Source organism: Rana temporaria, chromosome 3, assembly GCF_905171775.1.
Source record: "Rana temporaria chromosome 3, aRanTem1.1, whole genome shotgun sequence".
NCBI classification, from domain to species: Eukaryota; Metazoa; Chordata; class Amphibia; order Anura; family Ranidae; genus Rana; species Rana temporaria.
The window spans coordinates 209,665,526-209,689,508 of NC_053491.1; the positions used below are offsets into that span (position 1 = coordinate 209,665,526).

The 23,983-nt window shown below is 40.6% G+C and overlaps 1 protein-coding gene across 3 annotated transcripts in view; it reads right to left on the reverse strand.

Moving 5' to 3' along the window:
• The window catches only part of METTL25 (methyltransferase like 25), a 332,607-nt gene that overhangs the window by 120,286 nt on the left and 188,338 nt on the right, over positions 1-23,983 (reverse strand). For all 3 annotated transcript variants that reach the window (XM_040344184.1, XM_040344185.1, XM_040344183.1), the window contains exons 8-10: positions 17,282-17,311; positions 7,981-8,054; positions 4,935-4,976 (exon numbers count right to left, since the gene is read on the reverse strand). In XM_040344184.1, the coding sequence (XP_040200118.1) occupies positions 4,935-4,976; positions 7,981-8,054; positions 17,282-17,311 (146 nt within the window). The remainder of the gene's footprint in view (positions 1-4,934; positions 4,977-7,980; positions 8,055-17,281; positions 17,312-23,983) is intronic.

Sequence of the window (23,983 nt, forward strand, 5' to 3'; positions counted from 1 at the left end):
TTGTCCAACATCATTGGATGGCCAAGTGTCTTCATGAGTGACCTGAGACTGAATAGTTTCCTCCCAATGCTGGAATCAACATTAAGATATTTAATATATCTCTATCATATCTCCTCTTACGCATCTCTTCTCCTAGATGAATATGTTTATTGCTTGTAGCCTTTCCTCATAACTTAGACCCTCCAGTTCGCTTATTGGCTTTCTTGACCTTCTCTGAACTCTCTCCAGTTCCAGCACATTCTTCCTGAGGCATGGTGACCAGAAGTAGATGGCATACTCAAGATGTGGCAGAACCAAAGTTTTGTAATGTGGTAGAACTATAGTTTTGTTTCTTGAGTAAATACCTTTCCTAATGCATGCCAATATTCTGCTGGCCTTGCTTGCTGCAGCTTGGCATTGCATGCTACCGGTATTGCTAAATTTGTCATCAACTAGGACCCCAAGATCTTTTTCCATCCTGTGATTCCTCCAGAGGTTCCCCTCCTAGTGTGTAACTTGCATTCATATTTTTAACCCCCAAGTGTATCACTTTACATTTCCCTACATTAAACCCACTCCTACAATTTATTGAGGTCTTCCTGTAGCGTTTCAATATCCTGTTGTGAAGTTATTATCCTGCTTAACTTTATATCATCAGCAAACACTGAGATTGAACTGTTTATACCAACCGCTATATAATTTATGAACAAGTTAAACAGAATTGGTCCCAGGACAGAGCCCTGGGGTACCCCACTTATAACTGGAGACCATTCAGAAAATATGTTATTTATCACCACCATTTGGGTGTGCCCCTGCAACCTATTTTCCATCCCAGTACATACACTATCGTCTGTGCCCACAGACCTCAATTTGTGGATTTAGCACTTTTTCACATGTTCCTGGAATTGGTCTCTTATCATCCCTTTCAAAAGTTTATAAACGATTGCTGTGATATTATTGGAATGCCCGCTTCCCCACATTTCAATGCTCTTAAAGATCTGGGTGAAGCGACAATGGCAAAGGGTTAACATGGTTTTCCAAATTTAACTAAAATTTGACCTCTGCTGGAGACCTCCTCAACCTTAAATTAGTTTTCTATAGGCATGTAATTATCCACTTTTGACAGAATCATCAATTCTAGCTTCCAATGTTGATTGACATGCCACGGTCATGTAAAAATTGTGAAAAATAGAACAGCTGTAAGAAACCTTAATACATGAATACATGAAAAAAAGAAGGGGGGAAAATCACATCAAAAATGGAGTGGAACACAGCAAAACACTTAAAAACGAACATGCAGAAATGCACCTGAACTGCATTTCTGTGGTATGAAACTGCCCTTAGTCCACAGGGCAGAGTTAAACGATAATGGGAAAGGGCTACTGTTGTTTAAAAAGGTGATGCAAGAGTGAATACCCCTTAGTAATACAACTAAGTGCAAAGGTGCAACTATGAATCATTGGGTCCCATAGCAATTTTATAGTGGCTGCTTTGTGGGCTGCTATGACTTTTGTCTTAAAGCGGGGGTTCTGCGGGAAATCTTTTTTTTTTTTTTTTTTTTTTAACATGTGCATCTACTGCTTTTATGATTGTTCAGCGTGTACTCACTTGTCTGAAATTTATATGCATTCGCAATTACATTCGGCTGAAAATAATGATTTATAAAATTTCCTGCAGTAAGGTTCCATCTTGCTTGTGGGCATTGTGAAGCCCACAAGAAAATACTTCCGGGAATCGGTGAATGCTGATATCCTCGTCACGTGACCTGCTTCAAGAATCACGTGACGTTTAAAATCCCGAGAGATTTTGTCTTTATGGGCGATTACAAGTCTCCTGGAAAGCATGACGTTGTGCTCCCAGGAGACATAGCAAAAGACTCCCAGCAAACACTCGGGCTCTCAGAAAAAAAGCGACACGCCCACTCCCGCGGGAGACAGACCCGGAAGTGTCTGCATCTAAAAAGACATGAAAGGTATTTAAAAAAAATTGGATAGCGAAATGTCGATCTACATAATAAGATGTTATGGATAAGCTATACTTTATATTTAGGGTGAACCTCCACTTTAAGCAGTGGTCAGTTGTTTTTTTTGGCCTAGAAACTTGTTTAACCACTTGGTTACTGGCCCATAGTCAAAAGACGTCCTGTTTTTAAAGATGGATATCTCAGTAACGGCAGCAGCTGCTGCCACAACTGAGGTATCCATCTTTAGTGCCGACGGTCCTGTACACGATAACGGCGGTCTCCGCGGCGAATTCGCCGCGAGATCGCCGTTATCGGTGGCGGGAGAGGGCCCCCCCCCTCCCGCCGCTGTAACGCGCCCTCCGCCGCTTACCGGAGCCGTCGGTAGCGGCGGAGGGGATCGCGACCATCCGGCAGCTGAGCGGGGACGAGACTGAAGGAAAAATCTCCTTCGCCCGTCCCCCATAGCTCTGCTGGGCGGAAGTGACGTCAAAACGTCAGTCCCGCCCAGCCTCTTAAAGAGACATTATTTTTTTTTGTCATTTGAAAAAATGACATTTCCAATTTTTTTTTTTTTTTTGCATTTAAGCCCAAATATGAGATCTGAGGTCTTTTTGACCCCAGATCTCATATTTAAGAGGACCTGTCATGCTTTTTTCTATTACAAGGGATGTTTACATTCCTTGTAATAGGAATAAAAGTGATAATTTTTTTATTTTTTTTATTTCAGTGTTAAAAATTGTAAAATAACTAAAAATAAATGCGAAAAGCAAAAAAAATTTTTTTTAAAGCGCCCCGTTCCGACGAGCTCGCGCGTAGAAGCGAACGTATACGCGAGTAGCGCCGACATATGAAAACGGTATTCAAACCACACAAGTGAGGTATCGCCGCGATCGTTAGAGCGAGAGCAATCATTTTAGCCTTAGGCCTACTCTGTAACTCAAAAAATGCAACCTGTAGAGTTTTTTAAACGTCGCCTATCAAGATTTTTAAGGGTAAAAGTTTGACGCCATGCCACGAGCGGGCGCAATTTTTAAGCGTGACATGTTGGGTATCATTTTACTCGGCGTAACATTATCTTTCACAATATATAAAAAAATTGGGCCAAATTTATTGTTGTGTTATTTTTTCATTTAAAAAAGTGAATTTTTTCCAAAAAAAGTGCGCTTGTAAGACCGCTGCGCAAATACGGTGTGACAAAAAGTATTGCAATGACTGCCATTTTATTCTCTAGGGTGTTAGAAAAAAAAATATATATAATGTTTGGGGGTTTTAAGTAATATTCTAGCAAAAAAAAAACTGTTTTAGTCTCGTAAACACTGAATCTGAAAAACAGGCTCGGTAACGAAGTGGTTAATACTACTTCAAAAGTTATTGTCTCCCCCACCCAATTCATTAAAAAAAAGTTATAAAAAAGGAAAAAAAATAAGATTTCTAATTTTAACAATACAGGCGAAACTCGAAAATGTTGAATATCGTGCAAAAGTTCATTTATTTCACTAATGCAACTTAAAAGGTGAAACTAATATATGAGATAGACTCATTACATGCAAAACAAGATAGTTCAAGCTGTGAATTGTCATAATTGTGATGATTATGGCTTAAAGCTCATGAAAACCCCAAATCCACAATCTCCGAAAATTAGATAATTGTCAAAAGGTGCAATATTCTAGGCCTAAAGTGTCCCACTCTAATCAGCTAATTAAGCCATAACACCTGCAAAGGGTTTCTGATCCTTTAAATGGTCTCTCAGTCTGGTTCAGTAGGAATCACAATAATGGGAAAGACTGCTGAATTGACAGTTGTGCAGAAAACCATCATTGACACCCTCCATAAGGAGGGAAAGCCTCAAAAGTTAATTGCAAAAGAAGGTGGATGTTCCCAAAGTGCTGTATCAAAAGTTATGTGGAAGGGAAAAGTGTGGAAGAAAAAGGTGCACAGGCAGCAGGGATGACCGCAGCCAGGGGAGGATTGTCAGGAAAAGGCCATTCAAAAGTGTTGGGGACTTTCACAAGGAGTGGACTAAGGCTGGAGTCAGTGCATCAAGAGCCACCACACACAGACGGATCCTGGACATGGGCTTCAAATGTTGTATTCCTCTTGTTAAGCCACTTCTGAACAAACAACGTCAGAAGCGTCTTACCTGGGCTAAAGAGAAACAGACCTGGTCTGTTGCTCAGTGGTCTAAAGTCCTCTTTTGATGAGAGAAAATTTTGCATCTCATTTGGAAACCAAGGAGCAATGGAGAGGCACACACTGCAAGATGCTTGAAGTCCAGTGTGAAGTTTCCACAGTCTGTGATGATTTGGGGAGCCATGTCATCTGCTGGTGTTGGTCCACTATGCTTCATTAAGTCCAGGGTCAACACAGCCCTGCAATTTTGGAGCACTTCATGATTCCTTTCACAGACAAACTCTATGGGGATGCTGACTTCCTTTTCCAGCAGGACTTTGCACCTGCCCACACTGCCAAAAGCACCAAAACCTGGTTCAATGACCGTGGAATTACTGTGCTTGATTGACCAGCAAACTCGCCTGACCTGGCATTGCCAAGAGAAAGATGAGAGACACGAGACTGAACAATGCAGAAGAGCTGAAGGTCGCTATTGAAGCATCCTGGTCTTCCATAACACCTCAGCAGTGCCACAGGCTAATAGCTTCCATGCCACGCCGCATTGAGGCAGTAATTGCTGCAAAAGGGGCCCAAACCAAGTACTGACTACTTATGCATGCTTATACTTTTCAGAGGTCCGATATTGTTCTATGTACAATCCATGTTTTATTGATTGCATGTAATATTCTATTTTTCTGAGATTGTGAAAAAATAACAATTATGACAAATCACGGCTTGAACTATCTTGCTTTGCATGTAATGAGTCTATCCCATGTATTAGTTTCACCTTTTAAGTTGCATTAGTGAAATAAATGAACTTTTGCACGATATTTAATTTTTCGAGTTTCACCTGTATAAGATTCATTTTATTTCAACATCTTACATTTGAAGGACATTCTTGTTCTGTGGATCTATCGAATAGGACCTAGAAGGAAAAAAAAATGAAAGTGTGATCATTTTGTTTATGCTGAAAGAGAACTTGCAAAGCAAACAAGTTTAAGTGCATTGATTTAAAAAACTGAATATCATAAAAATACCTTGACTAATGCCTGCATATATACACTTTATGTTAATAAGAGTAATACCCCATACACACAATCGGAAATTCTGACTGCAAAAGTCCGATGTGTGTATGCTCCATTGGACTTTTGCTGTCGGAATTTCCACCAACAAAAGATTGAGAGCTGGTTCTCAAAATTTTCCATCTAAAAAAAATTCCTATCAGAAAATCCGATCATCTGTAGCAATTCCGACACACAAAATTCAGACGCGCAAAATTCCGAGCATGTTTGGAAACAATTCGACGCATGCTCGGAAACATTGAACTTAATTTTCTCTGGTCGTCGTAGCGTTGTATGTCACTGCATTCTTGATGGACAAAGGTACCAAGAACTTTTGTGTGACCATGTGTATGCAAGCCAAGCTTGAATGGAATTCCATCGGAGAAACCACACAAGGTTTTTCCGACGGAAAATCCGATCGTGTGTACGCGGCATTAGAACAGTTGAAGCAAGCTACACCCTCACCACTGCAAACACACAGACGACAAAAACACTATGTAGAAAATATAACAAAAAAAAAAACAATTTCATCTTCTGTGTAACCTAATGATGTGCCTCCGGTCTGTTACTAACTAACAATAATTAGGTAAATCCATCTTTAAGGCCTCGTACAGACGAGAGGATATCCGTTGGAAACGGTCCGCCGGACCGTTTCCAGCGGACATTTCTGCTCCCGATTTTGATCTGATGGGCTGTACACACCATCAGATCAAAATCCCAGCGGAAAACATACGCGGTGACGTGCCGCGCCGTGACGATGACGCGGCGACGTGCGTGACCCTGGAAGGTAAATACTTCCACGCATGCGTCGAATCAATTCGCCGCATGTGAGGGATCGCTTGGACTTATCCGGTGAGTCTGTACAGACGACCGGATCAGTCCAACGGACATGTTTCCAGCGGATAGATTTCTTAGCATGCTAAGAAATTTTTATCCGCTTGAAAACCGACGGCTGGAGAAATCTCTGCCGAAAAATGTCCGCTAGGCCGTACACACGACCGGATATGTCTGCTGGAACTGATCCGCGGATAAATCCCAACGGACAGATCCGGTCGTGTGTACGAGGCCTGAGGTGGAATATGTAAATTTGGGATTATGCACTTCTAAAGTTACTGATATGGGCCCAGATTCAGGTAGAATTTGCCCCTTGCTTACGGAGGCACAGGGCAGCGTTTTTGCCCTGCGCCCCCGCATATTTACTGCGCTACCCGCGATTCACGGAGCAGTAGCTCCGTAAATTGCGGGGGCGCTATGTAAACTTGCCCTGCGTAAGGGCACCTAATGTAAATGATCCCGTAGGGGGCGGGAATCATTTAAATTAGGCGCGCTCCCGCGCCGAGCGTAGAGCGCATGCTCCGTCGGGAAACTTTCCCGATGTGCATTGCGGCAAATGACGTCATTTGCATTGCGGCAAATAACGTTGTGAATGGCGTCCATTTGCTGGACGCCATTCACGAATCACTTACGCAAATCACGTAAATTTTGAACGTCGCGAAGCGGGAACGACGGGTATCCTATAGCATTGCCTGCGCCTGCTATTAGGATGTGCAACCTTACGCGAAACCCGACGTACGCAAACTACGTAATTTGCGTACGCAGGGCTCGCGCAACGTTGTGAATCGGTGTTAGTATGCAATTTGCATACTATACACTGATCACAATGGGAGCGCCCCCTAGCGGTCATCGCTAGAATGCAGCCTAAGATATGCGTGGCATAAGAGCCTTATGCCACGCAGATTTTAGGCTGCAGTCGGCGTAACGAGCTCTCTGAATCAGGAGAACTCGTTACGCCTGGGCAACTAAGCAATTGCGCTGCGTAACTGTGGTTACGCAGGCGCAATTGCTCTCTGAATCTGGGCCATGGTCTTCACAGGAATAGACACTGATGTAAATTCAGAAAAAAATAAACGCACAGCAGCATAAGTCCCTAAAGCACAGTGTACATGATACTTATTTTTTTTTCCAATCATCTGCCCTAAATATAACATCATTCTTATGATGGATGGGAGCCACTGTCAGGCACAGATATGTCTCCATCAAAATCTGCCATATGTTTTTTTTTTTTTTTTATGTGTTCAAGTCTCATACTGTATGTAATTATATGCTTCAGTCCAGGAAATGTAAACTCAGACTAAAGCTGTATCTAAAAAACAATATTTGTTACTTTCTGCTGTAAAACATATTCAAAAACAAAAAAACAAATAATATATATTTTTTAATACTAGTAATGACAGCTATCAGCGACTTATAGTGAGACTGTGATAGTGCGGCAGATTTGACACTGTTTGAACTGACTAACTGCCAATTAAATTTTCAGTGACACCAATACAGTGATCAGTGATAATACTATACACTGTCACTGTATTAATGACACTGGCTGGGAAGGGGTAGACATCTAGGGGCAATCAAAGGGTTAATTGTGTGCCTAACAATGTGTAATATGTGCTGCTTTTTACAACAGATCCATTTGCATGGAAAAGAAACAAAGCGATTGTTCCCTCTGTATACAGCCCTATGTTTGTCAAAACAGGGCTCTGGGCTGTAATTCGACATAGCTGATCAGCAGGTCTCAGCCATGAATCATTGGCCGGCATCTGCTGATAGTCTCCTGCTGTGTCAAATCACAGAGGAGTAGGTGGTAAGGGGGAGCATGCACACCCAAAACCCGGAAACAGGCAGGGATGTACGGGTACTCTGCTGTGCCTGCAGGAGCTGCTTCGTCACAGTATATGTAGTGCGGCTGGTCGGCAAGTGGTTAATAAATGCCAACAAATCCTATGTAAAATCTATCCTTACAGCCTTCATAATGTTTCTACACACCGGTACATTTCTTTCTTCAAAACCAGGGTTTTATTTCTGTATCCTTACCTTTGAGTGATTCCATAGACTTCTTTGCAGATGACCTGAAGCACTGCCCGATAGAACAAGGACTCGGTAGGAAGCTTGTAAAAGCAAAGCAAACAGCAAAGTGGGAAACATAATTAATCAAAAATAAACAGTATTTAAATGTTTTTGAACAATTATTTTATACAAAGAGTCACATAGGGCCAGATTCACAAAAGAGATACGACGACGTATCTCCTGATACGCCGTCGTATCTCTGAGATACGATTGTTGTATCTATGCGCCTGATTCATAGAATCAGGTTACACATAGATAGCCCTAAGATCCGACAGGTGTAAGTGACTTACACCGTCGGATCTTAGTCTGCAAATCTAGGCCGGCCGCTAGGTGGCGAGTCCATTGCGGTCGGCGTAGAATATGCAAATGACTAGTTACGCCGATTCACGAATGTCCGCTTTGCCCGCCACTGTAATTTTACGTAGTTTCCGTAGAGATACGCGGCGTAAAACTAAGCATGCCCCTCTAGGTGTGTTGCAGAGTATGATGGATAAGTGCAGCGGAGTCTAATTCAGATCAGACATATTCTGTAGTAACAGGAACTGGCTTGTTTATTGAAACATCATCACACAGACAAAGATGTCTCTCTAAATTTAAGGTGCATAAACCAGACAAACGGAACCTAAAAATGCACTTCCGGCGCCAAAGACTGGATAAAACAACTGATCCCGAGTGAAGAAATAGATGTAAAAGGGATGTGGTGGAAATATCAATAATAATTAAAATTGATAAAATTTTAATTTTTTTAAATTTTAATCCCTCATTTTGGGATAAGGACTGTTTTTTCCCATGTAGAAAATGTCTCCCCTGTAGAGAGGCAGACAGGTCGAGAGGTCCTGTAGAGACTTTTGTTTCCACATCTAATGGACTAACATTCAGTGTAAAGGATTTCATCACCTGTAACACCACGCACGTGGTCTACATGTTAGAATGCCCGTGCAAATTGATGTACATTGGGAGAACTAAACGTGCCATGAAAATCAGAATAGCCGAGCATGTGGCAAATATCAAGTCTGGATATAAAGACCACAGTGTATCACTCCACTTTAAACAGCATCATAATCAGAATCCGGCTGGCCTCAAGTTTTGGGGAGTTGATCATATCAAACCAGCATGGAGAGGTTCTAACATGGTCAGAGAACTCTCAAAGCGTGAAACTGAGTGGATCTATACTGTTGATACGTTGTTGCCAAAAGGCCTGAATGTGGAGCTGGATATAAATTGTTTTATCAGTGACTTTTAAATCCCTCTTCTTCGGCACGTCTTTTATTATTTTAATATTTTATTATTTTAATATTTTAATATTTTAAGGTCACTTTATCATTTTTTATTGGGTCCTCCATATCCCTTTCCTCTTTTGGTCTCATCTATGAGGACATTTAACGTCCCTACTATTGATTATCTATTTATTAACACTCATTGATACCATTGGTATCCTTTGTTTATGTACACATTTATATATATTTTGGTCCTTTGTGAGACAGTGTTTGCAGCATACTGTTACTGCCTTACCTCCTCCCCTCTTGTGTACCACGTTGAATCCATCATACCTGATTCAAACCAGACTTACTCGTTTTTTCGATTCTTTGTATGGACAGACATGCATTAACCCATATATCACCCTCGATCCTTATTGGGTGACTCAATATATGCATATACACCATTCCATAAATAATGATATAGGATTTGATATACCCTTTTCCACCCAATATCATGAGACTAGTGGTTCTATAATGATGACAAATGGGGTTCAGGGTGACAAAAAATACATATGTGTACTCCCTTATGATATCTCCACTGTCATCTGTATATACACATATAAAGCTGGTGTCTTTCATGGGTATGCTGTCTGGGGAGTAATACATCCAGACACACAGCACATAAGAATCCATGTCTACTTGTCTGCTATTACTCATATATACACGCTGACAAATGCTTCATAATATGCAACTATTTGGCTAATGGTCCATTTGCATGACAATGTGTATATGTGTATACACTGAATGCCTGGACTTATTCCCATATATAATGTGCACCTTGAAGTTGGTCACCGGGCTTTGACCCCTTTCTTATATATGTATGTATACATATATATATTTTTTTATATGTGTATGTATTTTATATATGTGTATGCTTTTTACTATATATATAAAAAGCTTTTATCCAGTATACCTTTTTCCAGTGCATGCTCACAAATGTCCTCCTCCTTAGATATTTTGAGCCACTCAAGAACTAGTCCTCTTACTATCACTAATAATAGCACATCCCTATACCTGTAGCGTCGGGTCAGTGTTTTCTTTATAAATATCATTAGCCCGAGCCTATGCTCCGTTTTGGAATAACTCCCGCCCTAGTCTAAAATGATTGGCCGCAGGATGCATAGTCTCTAGATGTGTATCACACGGCCCATGGATTCATTTACATATTACCCGCCCAGGTCCAGCGTGATTGGCTGCTATACCGAATGCCCTAGTTATGTCAAAGTTTTTATCCCTTTTTTACACACCACTTAATAACATATCCTGGATTGCTGGAAGTGTTTACAAACATTTCCCCCGCTATGTGATGGCCTTTGCATCCAGTTTTTATTTATGTTCCTCGGAGATGTAATTCTCGATTAAAAGTGCAGCAGTACATATGTTTACGTTTCCCTGCCAGCCCCAAACGGCACAGCTGACGTCCGCCCCTCCTTCCGGTCCAGTTTGCACCAATCGTGACCGTCAGGGCGGATCGCTCACATCCAATAGCCGTAGCCGATGGGGTACAAAGGGATAGTGACAGCGCTGAGTAGCCACGCCCTCTGTCGAAGTCGGAAGTGACGAAACGCGTCAGGGCGTGGCTACAACAGCGCAACACAGGAGCCTGCTTTCGTTCCATAGGACGTCGGTGACGACTGGAATCACAGGCTTGCTATTTTTTCGTTCATTCTTTACATATTTTCTGTACGGGCATTTACATATGGGGATTGTTCCCCTCTATACATTGTAGTTACCTTTGTTTTAGCAATACTTCACTATTGAGTGTCTCTTTGCTTACATGCATCTTCAATGAGAATGACCGCCGCAGACAGTAAGAGCAGTGGAAGATGTGCCTAAGAGGATATTAATTTTCTCTTGCTGGTAGTGGTAAGCTTGCACCCCATAAGGGAGCATTATCACTCCTATTGGTGAACCTTGAATAAGGTATAGGGTGCACTAACGCCTTGTTTTCTGATCACCAAACACATCACCCCTGTCTCTTCCTTTAAGCTCCGCTCTGGGGCTAATCACTTTAAAAACCATTCTTATAGCGCTGTTTTTATCATTTGAACAACGGTTCTTTATTTATTTATGATACTTCGTTTTAAAGATGTCTCTCTGCCTCATGGTGAGAACACACACAGATTACAAGCAGGAAGAAGAAACCAACAAGTACATCATTGTGATACAGAAAGCACAACATATCATAAAGAACACAGTCTATCATATCAATGCTCACTAGCGACATCTTGTGTCCTTTATCTAAACTGCATCGGATATATATTCTAAGCTAAGTTTGTTGCATATATCCAACACCCCTTCTCAACAAACTGAGGCTTAGTCCATTAAACCTATCTTCTTCGTAAGCTTTGAATGTCTTTCGGCGGTCAGAGGCTTTGTAAGGATGTCTGCTGTCATTTCCTCTGTTGGGCAATAAAGTAACTCAAGAAGACCTTGCTCTTGAAGATCCCTAAGAAAGTGAAACTTCACATCAATGTGCTTGGTTCTTGAATTAACTCCTTCCGTATGTGCAAGTCCAATGCATCCTTGATTGTCCTCATAGATTTCTGTTGGTCCCAACTGTGGTTGACCTAAATCTGTTAATAGCCGTCTCAGCCATATAACTTCTTTGCTTGCTTCCGCTGCAGCAATGTATTCTGCTTCAGTAGATGACAGTGAAACAGTGAGTTGCTTCTTACTAGTCCAACTGATGGCGCCTCCTGACAGGAAAAATAAGTAACCACTGGTAGATTTTCTGTCATTGGTGTCTCCTGCCCAGTCAGCATCCACATATCCTGTTAAGGTGCTTTCATCGCTTGCTGGTAACTTGAGCTTGTAGTGCAAAGTCCCTTTAAGATAGCGAATGATTCGCTTTACAGCATTCCAGTCCTTTTGATTTGGTATTGAAACCTTTCTGCATAGGATTCCAACTGTTGCTGCAATGTCAGGCCTTGTAGCTGTGGTAAGGTACAGCAATTTCCCTATTGCTTTCCTGTATTGAGTATTAGTTGGTAATGGGTTATCTTGACATTTCATCTCCTTTAGGTAGTTGGTTTCCATGGGAGATTTCACTGGTTTGGCGTCTTCCATTCCAAAAGTTTCAATTATTTCTTGTATTTTGTGTCTTTGATTCAGAAGAAAGCTACCATCTTCCTCTCTCTCGATGCCAAGGTAATTCTTTATGTTGCCGAGGTCCTTGGTGTCAAAGTGCCGATTTAGTTTTTCAAGTATTTCTGCTTCATCCCCTTCTTGCTCAAAACAAATCAGAATATCATCCACATAAATAAGCAAATAGATCCATCTGTTTACCAATTTCTTTGTGTATAAGCAGGGGTCTGCTTTGCTCCTTTGAAAGTTTTGATCTGTAAGCACTTCATTTGTTTTTATATTCCACGCTCTGGCGGCTTGCTTTAGGCCATATATGCTCCTGCGAAGTTTGCATACTAGGTCTGACCTTTGTTCATCTTCGAATCCTGGCGGCTGTTCCATGTAGATTTCTTCTGTTAAATCGCCATGTAGAAACGCGGTTTTCACATCAAAATGTTTCACTTGCATTTTCCTTGTGACGGCTACTGTCAGTAAAGTCCGTATTGTAGTGTGCTTGACTACTGGTGCAAACGTCTCATCGTAGTCCTCTCCATATTTTTGAGAATAGCCTTTGGCTACTAGCCTTGCTTTGTATCGTTCAATTGTGCCATCTGCATTGTATTTCACTTTAAAAGTCCATTTACAGCCTATGGCTTTCCTTCCGGGTGGTAGTTCTGTAAGTGTCCATGTTTTAGTGTCATGCATGGATTTTATCTCTTCCTCAGCAGCCTTTATCCATTTAGTTGCTTCTTGTTCTGAAAGTTGAGATATGTCTTCCCATTTTACAGGTTCGTTGATACTGGTAGTACTTGCTTTGTATGAGAGACGTATAGGTGGTTTACCTTTGTTTTCTCTTGTTGACCGTCTCATTTTTGTGTCTGAGCCTTCTTGTGTCTGCTCTTCAGTACTGGTTGAGTCTACACTCACTTCAACTGTTTGTTCAGAAGTTACAGAGATGGGCTGGTCAATGTCAGTTTTCTCTTGAATTCTTGCTTCTACTGTTGTCATTACATTGTCTCTTAAATCCTCAACAAAAGTTACGCTGTTGCTAATGGTAACCTTGGCTGTTTTGGGATCTAGGATTCTGTAACCTTTGACATTGTCACTGTATCCAACGAAGATGCCTTCAAATGCTCTGTTTTGGAGCTTGGTGCGTTTTTTCTTCAGGTATGTAGACAAATGCTTTGCATCCAAAAACTCTTAGATGTTTTACACTTGGTTTCTCATTGTGCCATAGTTCATAAGGGGTTTTCTCCACTGTTCTGGAAAGAAGTCTGTTCTGCAAATATGTAGCTGTCATTACTGCCTCACCCCAGTATTTTTGTGGTAGTCCAGAATCTGTCAGCATACATCTGATCATTTCGGTCAGAGTTCTATTCTTTCTTTCAGCTACTCCATTTTGTTCTGGTGTATACGGAACGGTCTTTTGATGTTCTATTCCATGCCTTTTTAAGTATTCTTGTATCTTACCTCCTGTGAATTCACCTCCATTATCTTTCCGGAGTATGAGAGGTTTCCTCTGAAACTTGTTACTTGTCTTTGTTACATAGTCTTGTAATTTGTCGAAAACTTCACTCTTGTGTTGCATTAGGTAGGTGACTGTATATCTTGAATAGTCGTCTATGAAAGTCACTATGTACCTGTTGCCTCCAGATGTTGGTGGGTTTAGGGGACCACACACGTCACTGTGAACTAAGTCAAGTGGTCTTGAGGCTCTCTTTTGACTGACTTTGGGAAGTGTTGCTCTTGTAGCTTTGGATTTGATGCAACACTCACATTTGACAGTGACTGGACAAGGGGATATTATCAGATCCCTTGTCAGATTCCTCCTCTGTAGTTCCTGTATGCATTCTGGGTGTCTGTGACCTAGACGTCTGTGCCATTTATGTATACAGTCATTGTGCTTGTGTGTACATAGTCTCACCTTTTCTTTCACTGTGTCGAGATGATATAGATGATCATCCAGCTTGGCACTTGCTATTGTCTGTTTGCCGTTTAGAATGGAACACTTGTCACCTTGGAATTTCACAGTGAGTCCTCTGGCTGTTAGACGCTTCACAGATAAGAGTCCTCCTTCTAGATTAGGAACATAAAGTACATCTTTCACTGGTATGGTTAAATTGTGTCCTGTATCATCAGGGCATACAAGGGTTCCGTGCCCACATCCTTCTGCATGTATCTTGCTTCCATCTGCAAGGTAAATAGTTTCTTTGTTGTTCGGATCAAGTTCTGTGAAGAAACTTCTATCACTCGTCATGTGACTGGTTGCCCCTGAATCGATGCACCAGTCTTGGCATTTACTGTTGCCTGTAGCCTTAAATGTGGCATTCCAGTTGCCTTCCCTAGGGTCATGGATTGTGGTTTTGACCTTTTGTTTAGCATAAGAGGGACGTTGTCTCATTTGCTCTGCTCTCCATATAGTACAGTCTTTCTTTATGTGTCCCTGTTTGTGGCATCTGAAACACACTCTGGTTTCTTTTCTGTGTAATCTTGCGTCTGTAGCTTTAAGAGCGGTACTGGTGTCGGTTTCTGTGGAGTCATGCATTAATTCCTTTCTTCTCTGATACTCATCTATGAGCCTGGTTTTAACAAATGCTACGTCAAATCTGTTTCGGCTCGTGTCTCCACTGCATTGATAAATGCAGTGTATGTATCAGGTAAACTGCATAACAACATGGCTGCAATGTGACTGTCTGTCATGTTCTCCCCGATTGATCTGAGTTGCGCAATCACTTCCAGCATTGCGTTTATATGCTCCTGCATGTCCTGTTCTTTGCCAAGTCTCATTTTGTAAAGTTTCCGCAGCATAAACAGCTTGTTGTTTAAACTGGGTCTTTCATGCAGTCTTTTCAGTACATTCCACATGCCTTTCGCTGTGTCCTCATTGCGAATATGAATGAGCTGATCATCTTCTACTAGTAACTTATTGTGGCACGTGCTTGTCTGTTTTTCTTGTCCCAGTCCTGATTATTATCCTGTTGTCTGTCTGTAGTGGTAACCTCCCACAAGTCATCTCTGGTAACAGCATTTCCACTTTAAACTTCCATAGCTGGTAATTGTCATTATTCAGCTTTGCCACTGAGAGTTTAAGCTCTGAGTTTCCGGCCATTTTATCCCTCTTTATATATAAACAGTCTTACTTGTCTATAGGAGATGTCACTGGAAAGCTTCTTTATGTCGATCTCCGCATCAGCCACGCTGTCTTCCGTTCAGGCTTTTGTTCTGCTTAGGCCTTACCTGGTCATAAGACTTTATCCGGACTCTGGGCCCATAACCTGTTGCAGAGTATGATGGATAAGTGCAGCGGAGTCTAATTCAGATCAGACATATTCTGTAGTAACAGGAACTGGCTTGTTTATTGAAACATCATCACACAGACAAAGATGTCTCTCTGCCTCATGGTGAGAACACACACAGATTACAAGCAGGAAGAAGAAACCAACAAGTACATCATTGTGATACAGAAAGCACAACATATCATAAAGAACACAGTCTATCATATCAATGCTCACTAGCGACATCTTGTGTCCTTTATCTAAACTGCATCGGATATATATTCTAAGCTAAGTTTGTTGCATATATCCAACAAGGTGGTCTAACCAATGTTAAGTATGGCCGTCGTTCCAGCGTCGAATTTTTAAATTTCACGTTGTTTGCGTAAGTCGTCCGTGAATGGCGCTGGACGCCATTTACGTTAACGTCGAAACCAATGACGTCCTTGCAACGTCATTTAGCGCAATGTACGTCTGGAAATTTTAGGGACGGAGCATGAGCAGTACGTTTGGCGCGGGAACGCGCCTAATTTAAATGGTCCCCGCCCCATTTGAAGTAGGTAGGCTTGCGCCGGGCGGATTTACGCTACGCCGCTGCAAGTTTACAGGTAAGTGCTTTGTGAATCAAGCACTTACGCTGTAAACTTGTGGCGGTGTAAATGGGATCTGTTACGCCACCGCAGCGTAACGCATTTGTATGTGAATCTGGCCCATAGTTTTTTTTTTATAACAAATTAGTACTTTTAGGTTTGCCTTTGTTTTTCAGTATATGCAACAATATAAAAGACGCCCAATGGGTAGGAATGGGGATCCAGCAATTATAGGCACAACACAATTTTAATTTTCAAAATGGACTAATTTTTATTTTCAAAATTTCTTGAGATCACCAATATTATTATTATTATTTTCGTGATCACCAATGATTATTGTTTGTTTTCTTGGTTCGGTCTAATCATATGGACATTTTCTGTTATTAAGTTGCACATGCAATCATATTTAAGCATAATTTACATTGTCATTCTATCCAGGTATATTGTCATAATTTACATGGTCTAAGCGCTACACTTTGTTTCCTTTCTATTGTGTCTCTAAGACAGGAAGTGAAGGGAGGTCTTCCTAGCAGAACATATACAGTAATCCCCCCTCCTCAAAAAAAAAAAAAAAAAAAAAACAAGAACAAAAAAAAAATTATATAGACGTTTTAACCACCTTCCACACTCTACCCAAAATGAAACCCCCCAAAAAAAACTGAAACTGAAAGAGCCAACACTACCACTTAGTAATTGCTATGCAGCGTTTTGTTATTTTAGCTTAGGCGAAGAGAGTAGTATTCTTCAGCAGTATAAAAAAAGCAGCTGGGTACTGGAATATTTCCCCGTACTGCATTTATGTTAAATATATTCTGTTATGTTAAGATCTTAAAACTTACACATAATAATACATAAATGCTATTAACAGCTCTCTTACATAAACAAAGATAAGAAATGTCATATCACATAACCAAAGCTGAAAAACAATGTACATGCAGAAGACTTCCCTGGTTTGTATGTCTCTAGCAGTATAATGAGCTAATGTAAGCAGATGGGAAATGTAAGTTCACATTTAGGTTATGCACTAACTAAAATCAGAAGGAAGACAGATACATGAAATTCAGTAAACAAAACTACTTACCCCTTGGCCGACCGCAACACGCTCTAGAGCCTTGAGAAGGAACAAAAAAAAGATAAGGTCCATTTGTTTATCATTTTGTCAGACAATGTTATATATGTACTGGCAGAATGAACAGATTAATTATGTGACATTAAATAAACACAAATGCACTACAATGTGTTAGCCTTGTGTGTAAGGTTGTTAATCAGACCTTTTATTGCTTTTTTTTCGTTTATTTTAGGCAGCTGAAGATAGGAAAAAACACTTTCACAAAATTGGAGTCTTAAGCTAAAATAAAATTCCATTAGACTTGGCTATGTGCCTAACACATCGCAGCAGCCAATGCTACACACTGATTTCATACTAAACGTAAAACACTTTTTCTGATTTCATCAAATGACATAATCAGGTAACTTGATATGTTAACAAAGGAAATGTTTATTTTATACTATGATTACTGTGCTAATAGAAGTGTGTGAAAACAATTTGGCTTTTTTTACATTGCATGGTATACGCATAGCACTGGTTTAAGGATTTAGTGCTTCTCTAAAGGAATATAGGAACAGTGGCAGAGCAGTACCCTGCCAGGGTCTAAATAGAGGTTATAACTCAGGATTCTCAACCAGGCAGGTTGAGGGGCTCCAGGGGGTTTGCTTAATGCAGAGGAAACTGGCTTTTCAGTTTCTTCATTGTTTCGTAAAGTCTGTTTCAGGACCTGGGAGACTGGCTATTTCTAAGGCCCCGTACACACGAGGAGACATGTCCGATGAAAGCGGTACGCGGACCGTTTTCATCAGACATGTCTTCTGGGAGCTTTTGGTCTGATGTGTGTACATCCGGGCGAGATGAAATCTCCAATACTGGGTCCAGGTTTTGTGAACAGCTAGTACATTGATTGCACAGGTGTGTGCAGGGCTTTTTTCAGAGACCGGACCATAGATCTGAGCTCCACCCCAGCAGACTGGAGGCCATTTTCCCAGGAGTGAGGAGAGTTCCGCCTAGGAGAGAAGTGGGAGCCAGAGCAGCAAGGGGCTGTTGGCTGTATGGACAGAGTTGATAAGCAAACTGTCTGTAGAAGACAGCCAAGGACTGGGGAGTAAGGCCAGGACCACAGTGCTGTATGTGTATCCAGGAGGCTCAATGTCATTTTGTTTGGATGGAAGAGCAATGCTGAATTGAATTGAAAAAAGCGAGTGGTTAAGTCCTTGAAAGCTCCACTGTTTATGCTAGTTCTCACAGTACCCACACACATAAAAATGATCACTGTCAATCTAATACATCATATCTGGAATGAGGAAAAATCATATGTTTAAAGCATGGCCAACCTGTGCAGACAAGCTTTGGCCAAGAGTCATACAAATGATGGTTCTTGCAAAAGCTATCTTAGGTCTTTAAATAACTGAAGGATGGCCAGACAAAGCCCGGAATACATAACATATGCTTTTTTGAGCACTGCTACAAACAGCTGGTCTGTACAGGAAGTGCTTGTAATATCATAAAGATCTACAGAATGTAAGAAAATCTCTTTGCAACTGATAACCAATTATGCAATTTTTCAGTGCAGAAAAATAAATAACATGTTTAATGTTCACTTTGTGTGAAAAAGTAAAGATACGTACAGCAGTTGCAATAGCACCACATGACAAGGACAATAGCATGTGTCACTGCTCACCAGTTCTAGTGAGCCTCCCTAAAATGTAATACTATGATTTAAGGAAAACAGGTACTATATTTTTATGCAGATATAAAAAAAATCTAAGTTCCTATTCTTAAATGGTAATTCAACAGCATACAACCGTGTGAGAGCCATGTTTGCACACATGTTCCATGCATCCCTGTGCAGGCAGTCCTATTCATGTCAATTGGGAAGCAGCGGCTGCATGAACACAGCCACTGCTCCAATCTGACAGCTATGTGGGTGCACGGGCCCAAACACTGTCTGCGTCCGGAAGATGTGCATACACACGAATGTCCATGTGGCCGCTGATTCCCAACTGAAATGAATGGTACTGTCTGCATAGGGATGCATGGAACAGCTGTGCATCCCTGTATAGGCAAACATGTCCTTTGCACAGGTGTGCACTGTAGTACGCCCATGTGAACGAGGCTTTGAAGTACAACTGTCAAGAAAATTTACAGAATTCATTATCTCTAGACTTGTTCTGTGTCAGTGATTGAAAGTGTTTAGGCTGATGGTTCAACATGCTATATTATCTTGCTAGATTCACTGTAAAAAGGCTGTGTTCTGTTGAGAGTAACAATTCTCTATGTAGGCTTTTGGACTAACAACAATATTATCAGCCTTTGCTCAGCCTTGCCACTGGCTGGCCTAAAAGGTTTGCCATCAATAGCCCTTTTCTCCAATGGTATATTGTTGACAACCTGGAGTAAGAGGCCAATCCCTCCTACTAGGTGGCATCATGCCACTATCATTTCTTCCACCCTGTAAATGACAGCTCCTATTTCCTACTGCCAACAGTAGTGGGAGGCTGGCAGTTGGAGTTTTAAGTGAATGACTACAGTTTGGAAATATTTGTTTATCTGAAATACATTTTGGACTCGTGTTACTTTGAAACACAATATTACTCATCACCTTTCTTCTTTTTGTTAATGCCATGTTTGTCATTTTAAATGTTATATATGGGAACAAACATCTGTGGGTAATTCATAGACACCAAGCATGGACAAAATAATTTTGCCTCCAACTTTGCAGAAAATGAACAGTGTTATTGAAAATCTTAAAACATTTCATATTTTGAACATTCCCAACTGATCAAAGCCTATCCTCATATCTGGATCTGTCTCTGCATTCCATGCCTAAAATGCATTATTAACACAACATATTTCTTTGGCACTACTGCCTGTGAATGTTGGGGGGAAATCAAAATCCAAGTTAATATGTATACAAGGTCTAGCTACAATGCAAATATATAAACAATGCAACAGATGGATGATAAAACTTGGATGGAGGGACACAATCAGATTTTTATAACATGTACAACAATTTAGTTGTATAATTATTGTACTGTAATGGTAAGGCTATTATGATTAACCATAAAAACAATGCTAGACAAGCTAACAGAGATACTTCTGAAATATTACTAAATATTTAAGAGGTTACTAATGTCCAGTGACCCATGTAAATTCATTAATAATAATGGATTGCTTCAATTTTTGAAGGATTCTGTGTTACTCTACCCACCTTTGTTTTAGTGGCTTAGCCTTCACCGCAGGCCGGCTAGTATTACATTAGGGCATTGTGGTTTAATCCTTGGTTACTGTGTAACACACGCCCCCTGGTTTAAAGCCAGGTGCCTTGTTGCTCTCTGAGGTGTCTTGTAATCTTCTATTGTCTACTTTTTCCTTGTTTTCTTTGTAAATCTTAAATATATATATTATTTAACCACTTTCTGCCCGCCACATAGCAAAATGATGTGCGAAAAGTGGTAGTATTATCCTAACTGGACATCATATGATGTCCAGCAGGATAAGCCGCAAATGCATGCCTGGTGGTGTGGTGTGTGAGTCTGACACACAGCATCTCTGACATAGGTAAAGAGCCTATGATTTAGGCTCTTTACCATCTGATCAGCTGTGTCTGATCATAGTGTAAACAAGAACAGCCGTTTATCGGATTTTCCTCCATTGCACCGACAGGCATGAGTAGAGGAGAGCTGATTGGATGCTCTCCTGACAAAGGGAGGGTTTGCGCTGATAATCAGCGCATTGATTATCAATGCAGACCCATCGAGGATTTCCACATCAGACCACCAGGAATGCCCACTTCAGACAACCAATTAAGCCCACCAGAGGTGCCAATCAGTGCTCATTAGGATGGCACTCTGTGCCCATTAGTAACGCCTGCCAGTGCCTTCTGATCAGTGATGCCTATCAGTGCCATCTATCAGTGCCGCCTATAAGTGCCCACCAGTGCCACCTATCAGTGCAGCCTATGCGTGTCCATCAGTACTGCTTATCAGTACTGTCTATCAGTGCCCATCAGTGCTACATATAAGTGCCTCATTATCAGTGCCCATCAGTGCAACTTCATCAGTGCCAAACAGTACTGCTTCATCAGTGAAAGAAAAAAACGTAACGTTTTGTAACAGAAACAATGAAAAACTTTAGTTTAAAAAAAAAAAAAAAAAAAAAAAAAAAATCGGTCTTTTTTTATTTGTAGCACAAAAAATAAAAAACCCGCTGGTGATCAAATTTTAGCAAAAGAAAGTTCTATTTGGGGGAAAAAAAATTATAACAATTTTGTTCGGGTACAGCTTCGCATGACCATTGTCATTCAAAATGCGACAGGGCTGAAAGCTGAAACATGGACTGGGCAGGAAGGGGGGTGAAAGTGCCCTGTATTGAAGTGGTTAAGAAGCAAAAGTAACCCTAATTTGGTCATGTTATGTGAAGGTAAAGTAGTAAATTTGAAAAAAAACACCTGCAAAATCAACACTCCAAAAAATAAATATAATACATACCTAAAGAGTTAATTAATACATTCAATTAATATTATTAATAATAATAGTAAATTAATAATTGATTGGAAGTGTTTTGCCTTGATCCAGAAAATAATTTATGCCTACCAATGATGTAATATATTCTCTCTCATGAATTTACTTATTAACTCCTATGCCTTGTACACACTCTCCAAGTCAGATGGAATTTTTTCATCGGATATTCCGAACGTGTGTGGGCCCATCTGACTTTTTTCCATCGGAGTTTAAAAAAAGAACATGTTTTATTTTTTTTCGATGGAAAAAAAAATCCCTTCGGAAATTCCAATCGTCTGTGTGGAACTCCGATGGAGAAAAAAACATGCATGCTCAGAATCAAGTCGACGCATGCTCGGAAGCATTGAACTTCATTTTTCTAGGCTCGTCGTAGTGTTTTACGTCATCGTGTTTTGGACGGTCGGAATTTGGTCAGACAGTGTGTATGCAAGACAGCTTGAACGAAATTCCGACAGAAAATTCCATTGGATTTTATCCCATTGGAAATTCCGATCGTGTGTACAGGGCATTAGGTGTACATTATATTTATTTCATCTCTCTTATTTTGGAGTGTTGATTGTGCAGGTTGTTTTGCGCTTTAGTGTTTATATTTCTGTTTTATGTTGTTATTTCTGCATTTAAATTACTGTTTTCATGTAAGCCTCTGAAGTATGGCTAGCAATTTCTGTGATTGGGGCCATAGGTTTTTTTTTTTCAATCACATGAAGGCTGAAAAAGTTTAATATAATAATAAACAAGGTAGAGTATTGCTTCACAGTCCAGAAAATTTTCTAAAATATAGTAATATCTTTAGGGAATTTTGATATGTATACTCTATAAAATAGTCTTATGCTGCGTGCACACGATCAGAATTTCCAACAACAAAACTGTGGATTTTTTTCCGACAGAATTTTGGCTCAAACTTGTGTTGCATACACACGGTCACACAAAGGTTGTCGGAAATTCCGAATGTCAAGAACTCGGTGACGTACAAAACTACGACGAGCCGAGAAAAATGAAGTTCAATGATTCCGAGCATGCGTAGGATTTTGGTGTGTCGGAATTGCATACAGACAATTTGAATTTCCGACAAGAAAATTTGATAACCAGCTCTCTAATTTTTGCTGTCAGAAATTCCGACAGAAAATGTCTGATGGGGCCAATTTCTGACCAAAAGCTCACATCAAACATTTCTTGTTGGAAATTCCGATCGTGTGTACGCAGCATTAGTGTATTTATTAAAGTGAAATTTTAATCTGGTGGGATCACAGGAGCACAGTATATGTGCAAATTATGGCAGACTTACAACCAGCTTCACAATCCCAGTCACCAGTTTACCATACACTATATGGTGACAATAAATGTGATGTGTTTGACTGGAACCTGTGTGGCTGCTATATGTAGTCCTCCCTTTTATAGGCACAGGATCAATACTTAATCTAGGACAAGGTTTTTACATCAAATTACACAGTTGAACATCCTGAAAGTATAAGGAGTAAGCTACTTTAAGCAGAAATAAACTGCATTAGGAGCAACTAACATTTGGCATTAGGTGCCCCTGGATGACGTCAGTTTGTGACAAAACGTGTTTTGTCTTGTGCTGACGTCATCGCGTAGCGGTCCCGAGAGGACCAGTGTTTGTTAGCCGGCCGGCTTTTAGATCTAGTGGTGCTTTCCTTTATGCTTCCTATGTAAGTGCAATCTTTATCAAATTGAATGTTTTTTACCAGATTTACACTATGGTGAGCTTCTTTCATTTCTGGGTATACGCGTCTGGTTTATGCTTATAAGCATTGGAGGCATCAAGGTATACTGGTTCCCATATTCCTAGGAAAAAGGCCCTGGCTGGGTTGATAGCCACAAGCACGATGTTTGCTGGAGGTGCACACATCTATTGGGGTGTTTTTCGAGATATTTCACTAAATTAAATCTCAAGACTACATTTCCATTTAATGTTTATTGACTGGTTATGCACAATATTTTGAGTTTATATGCATTTTAAGTGTTTTTTAATATTCACTTGCCTAGAGCTTGCTGCTTTTTTTGTCACTTGTTTTAAGTAGCGTGTTTTTTCTCCTTTATCATTTGGCACAATGTGCAAGTGTTCACACCATACTTGCATATTATGACACATTTACTTCTGGGTGGGGTTTCCTCCAGCGATGTGAGGTTCAAGCTACCTGCATTCACTCTGTCCCTGCAGGTGTCATGTCTTTCTCCTCTTTTTTCA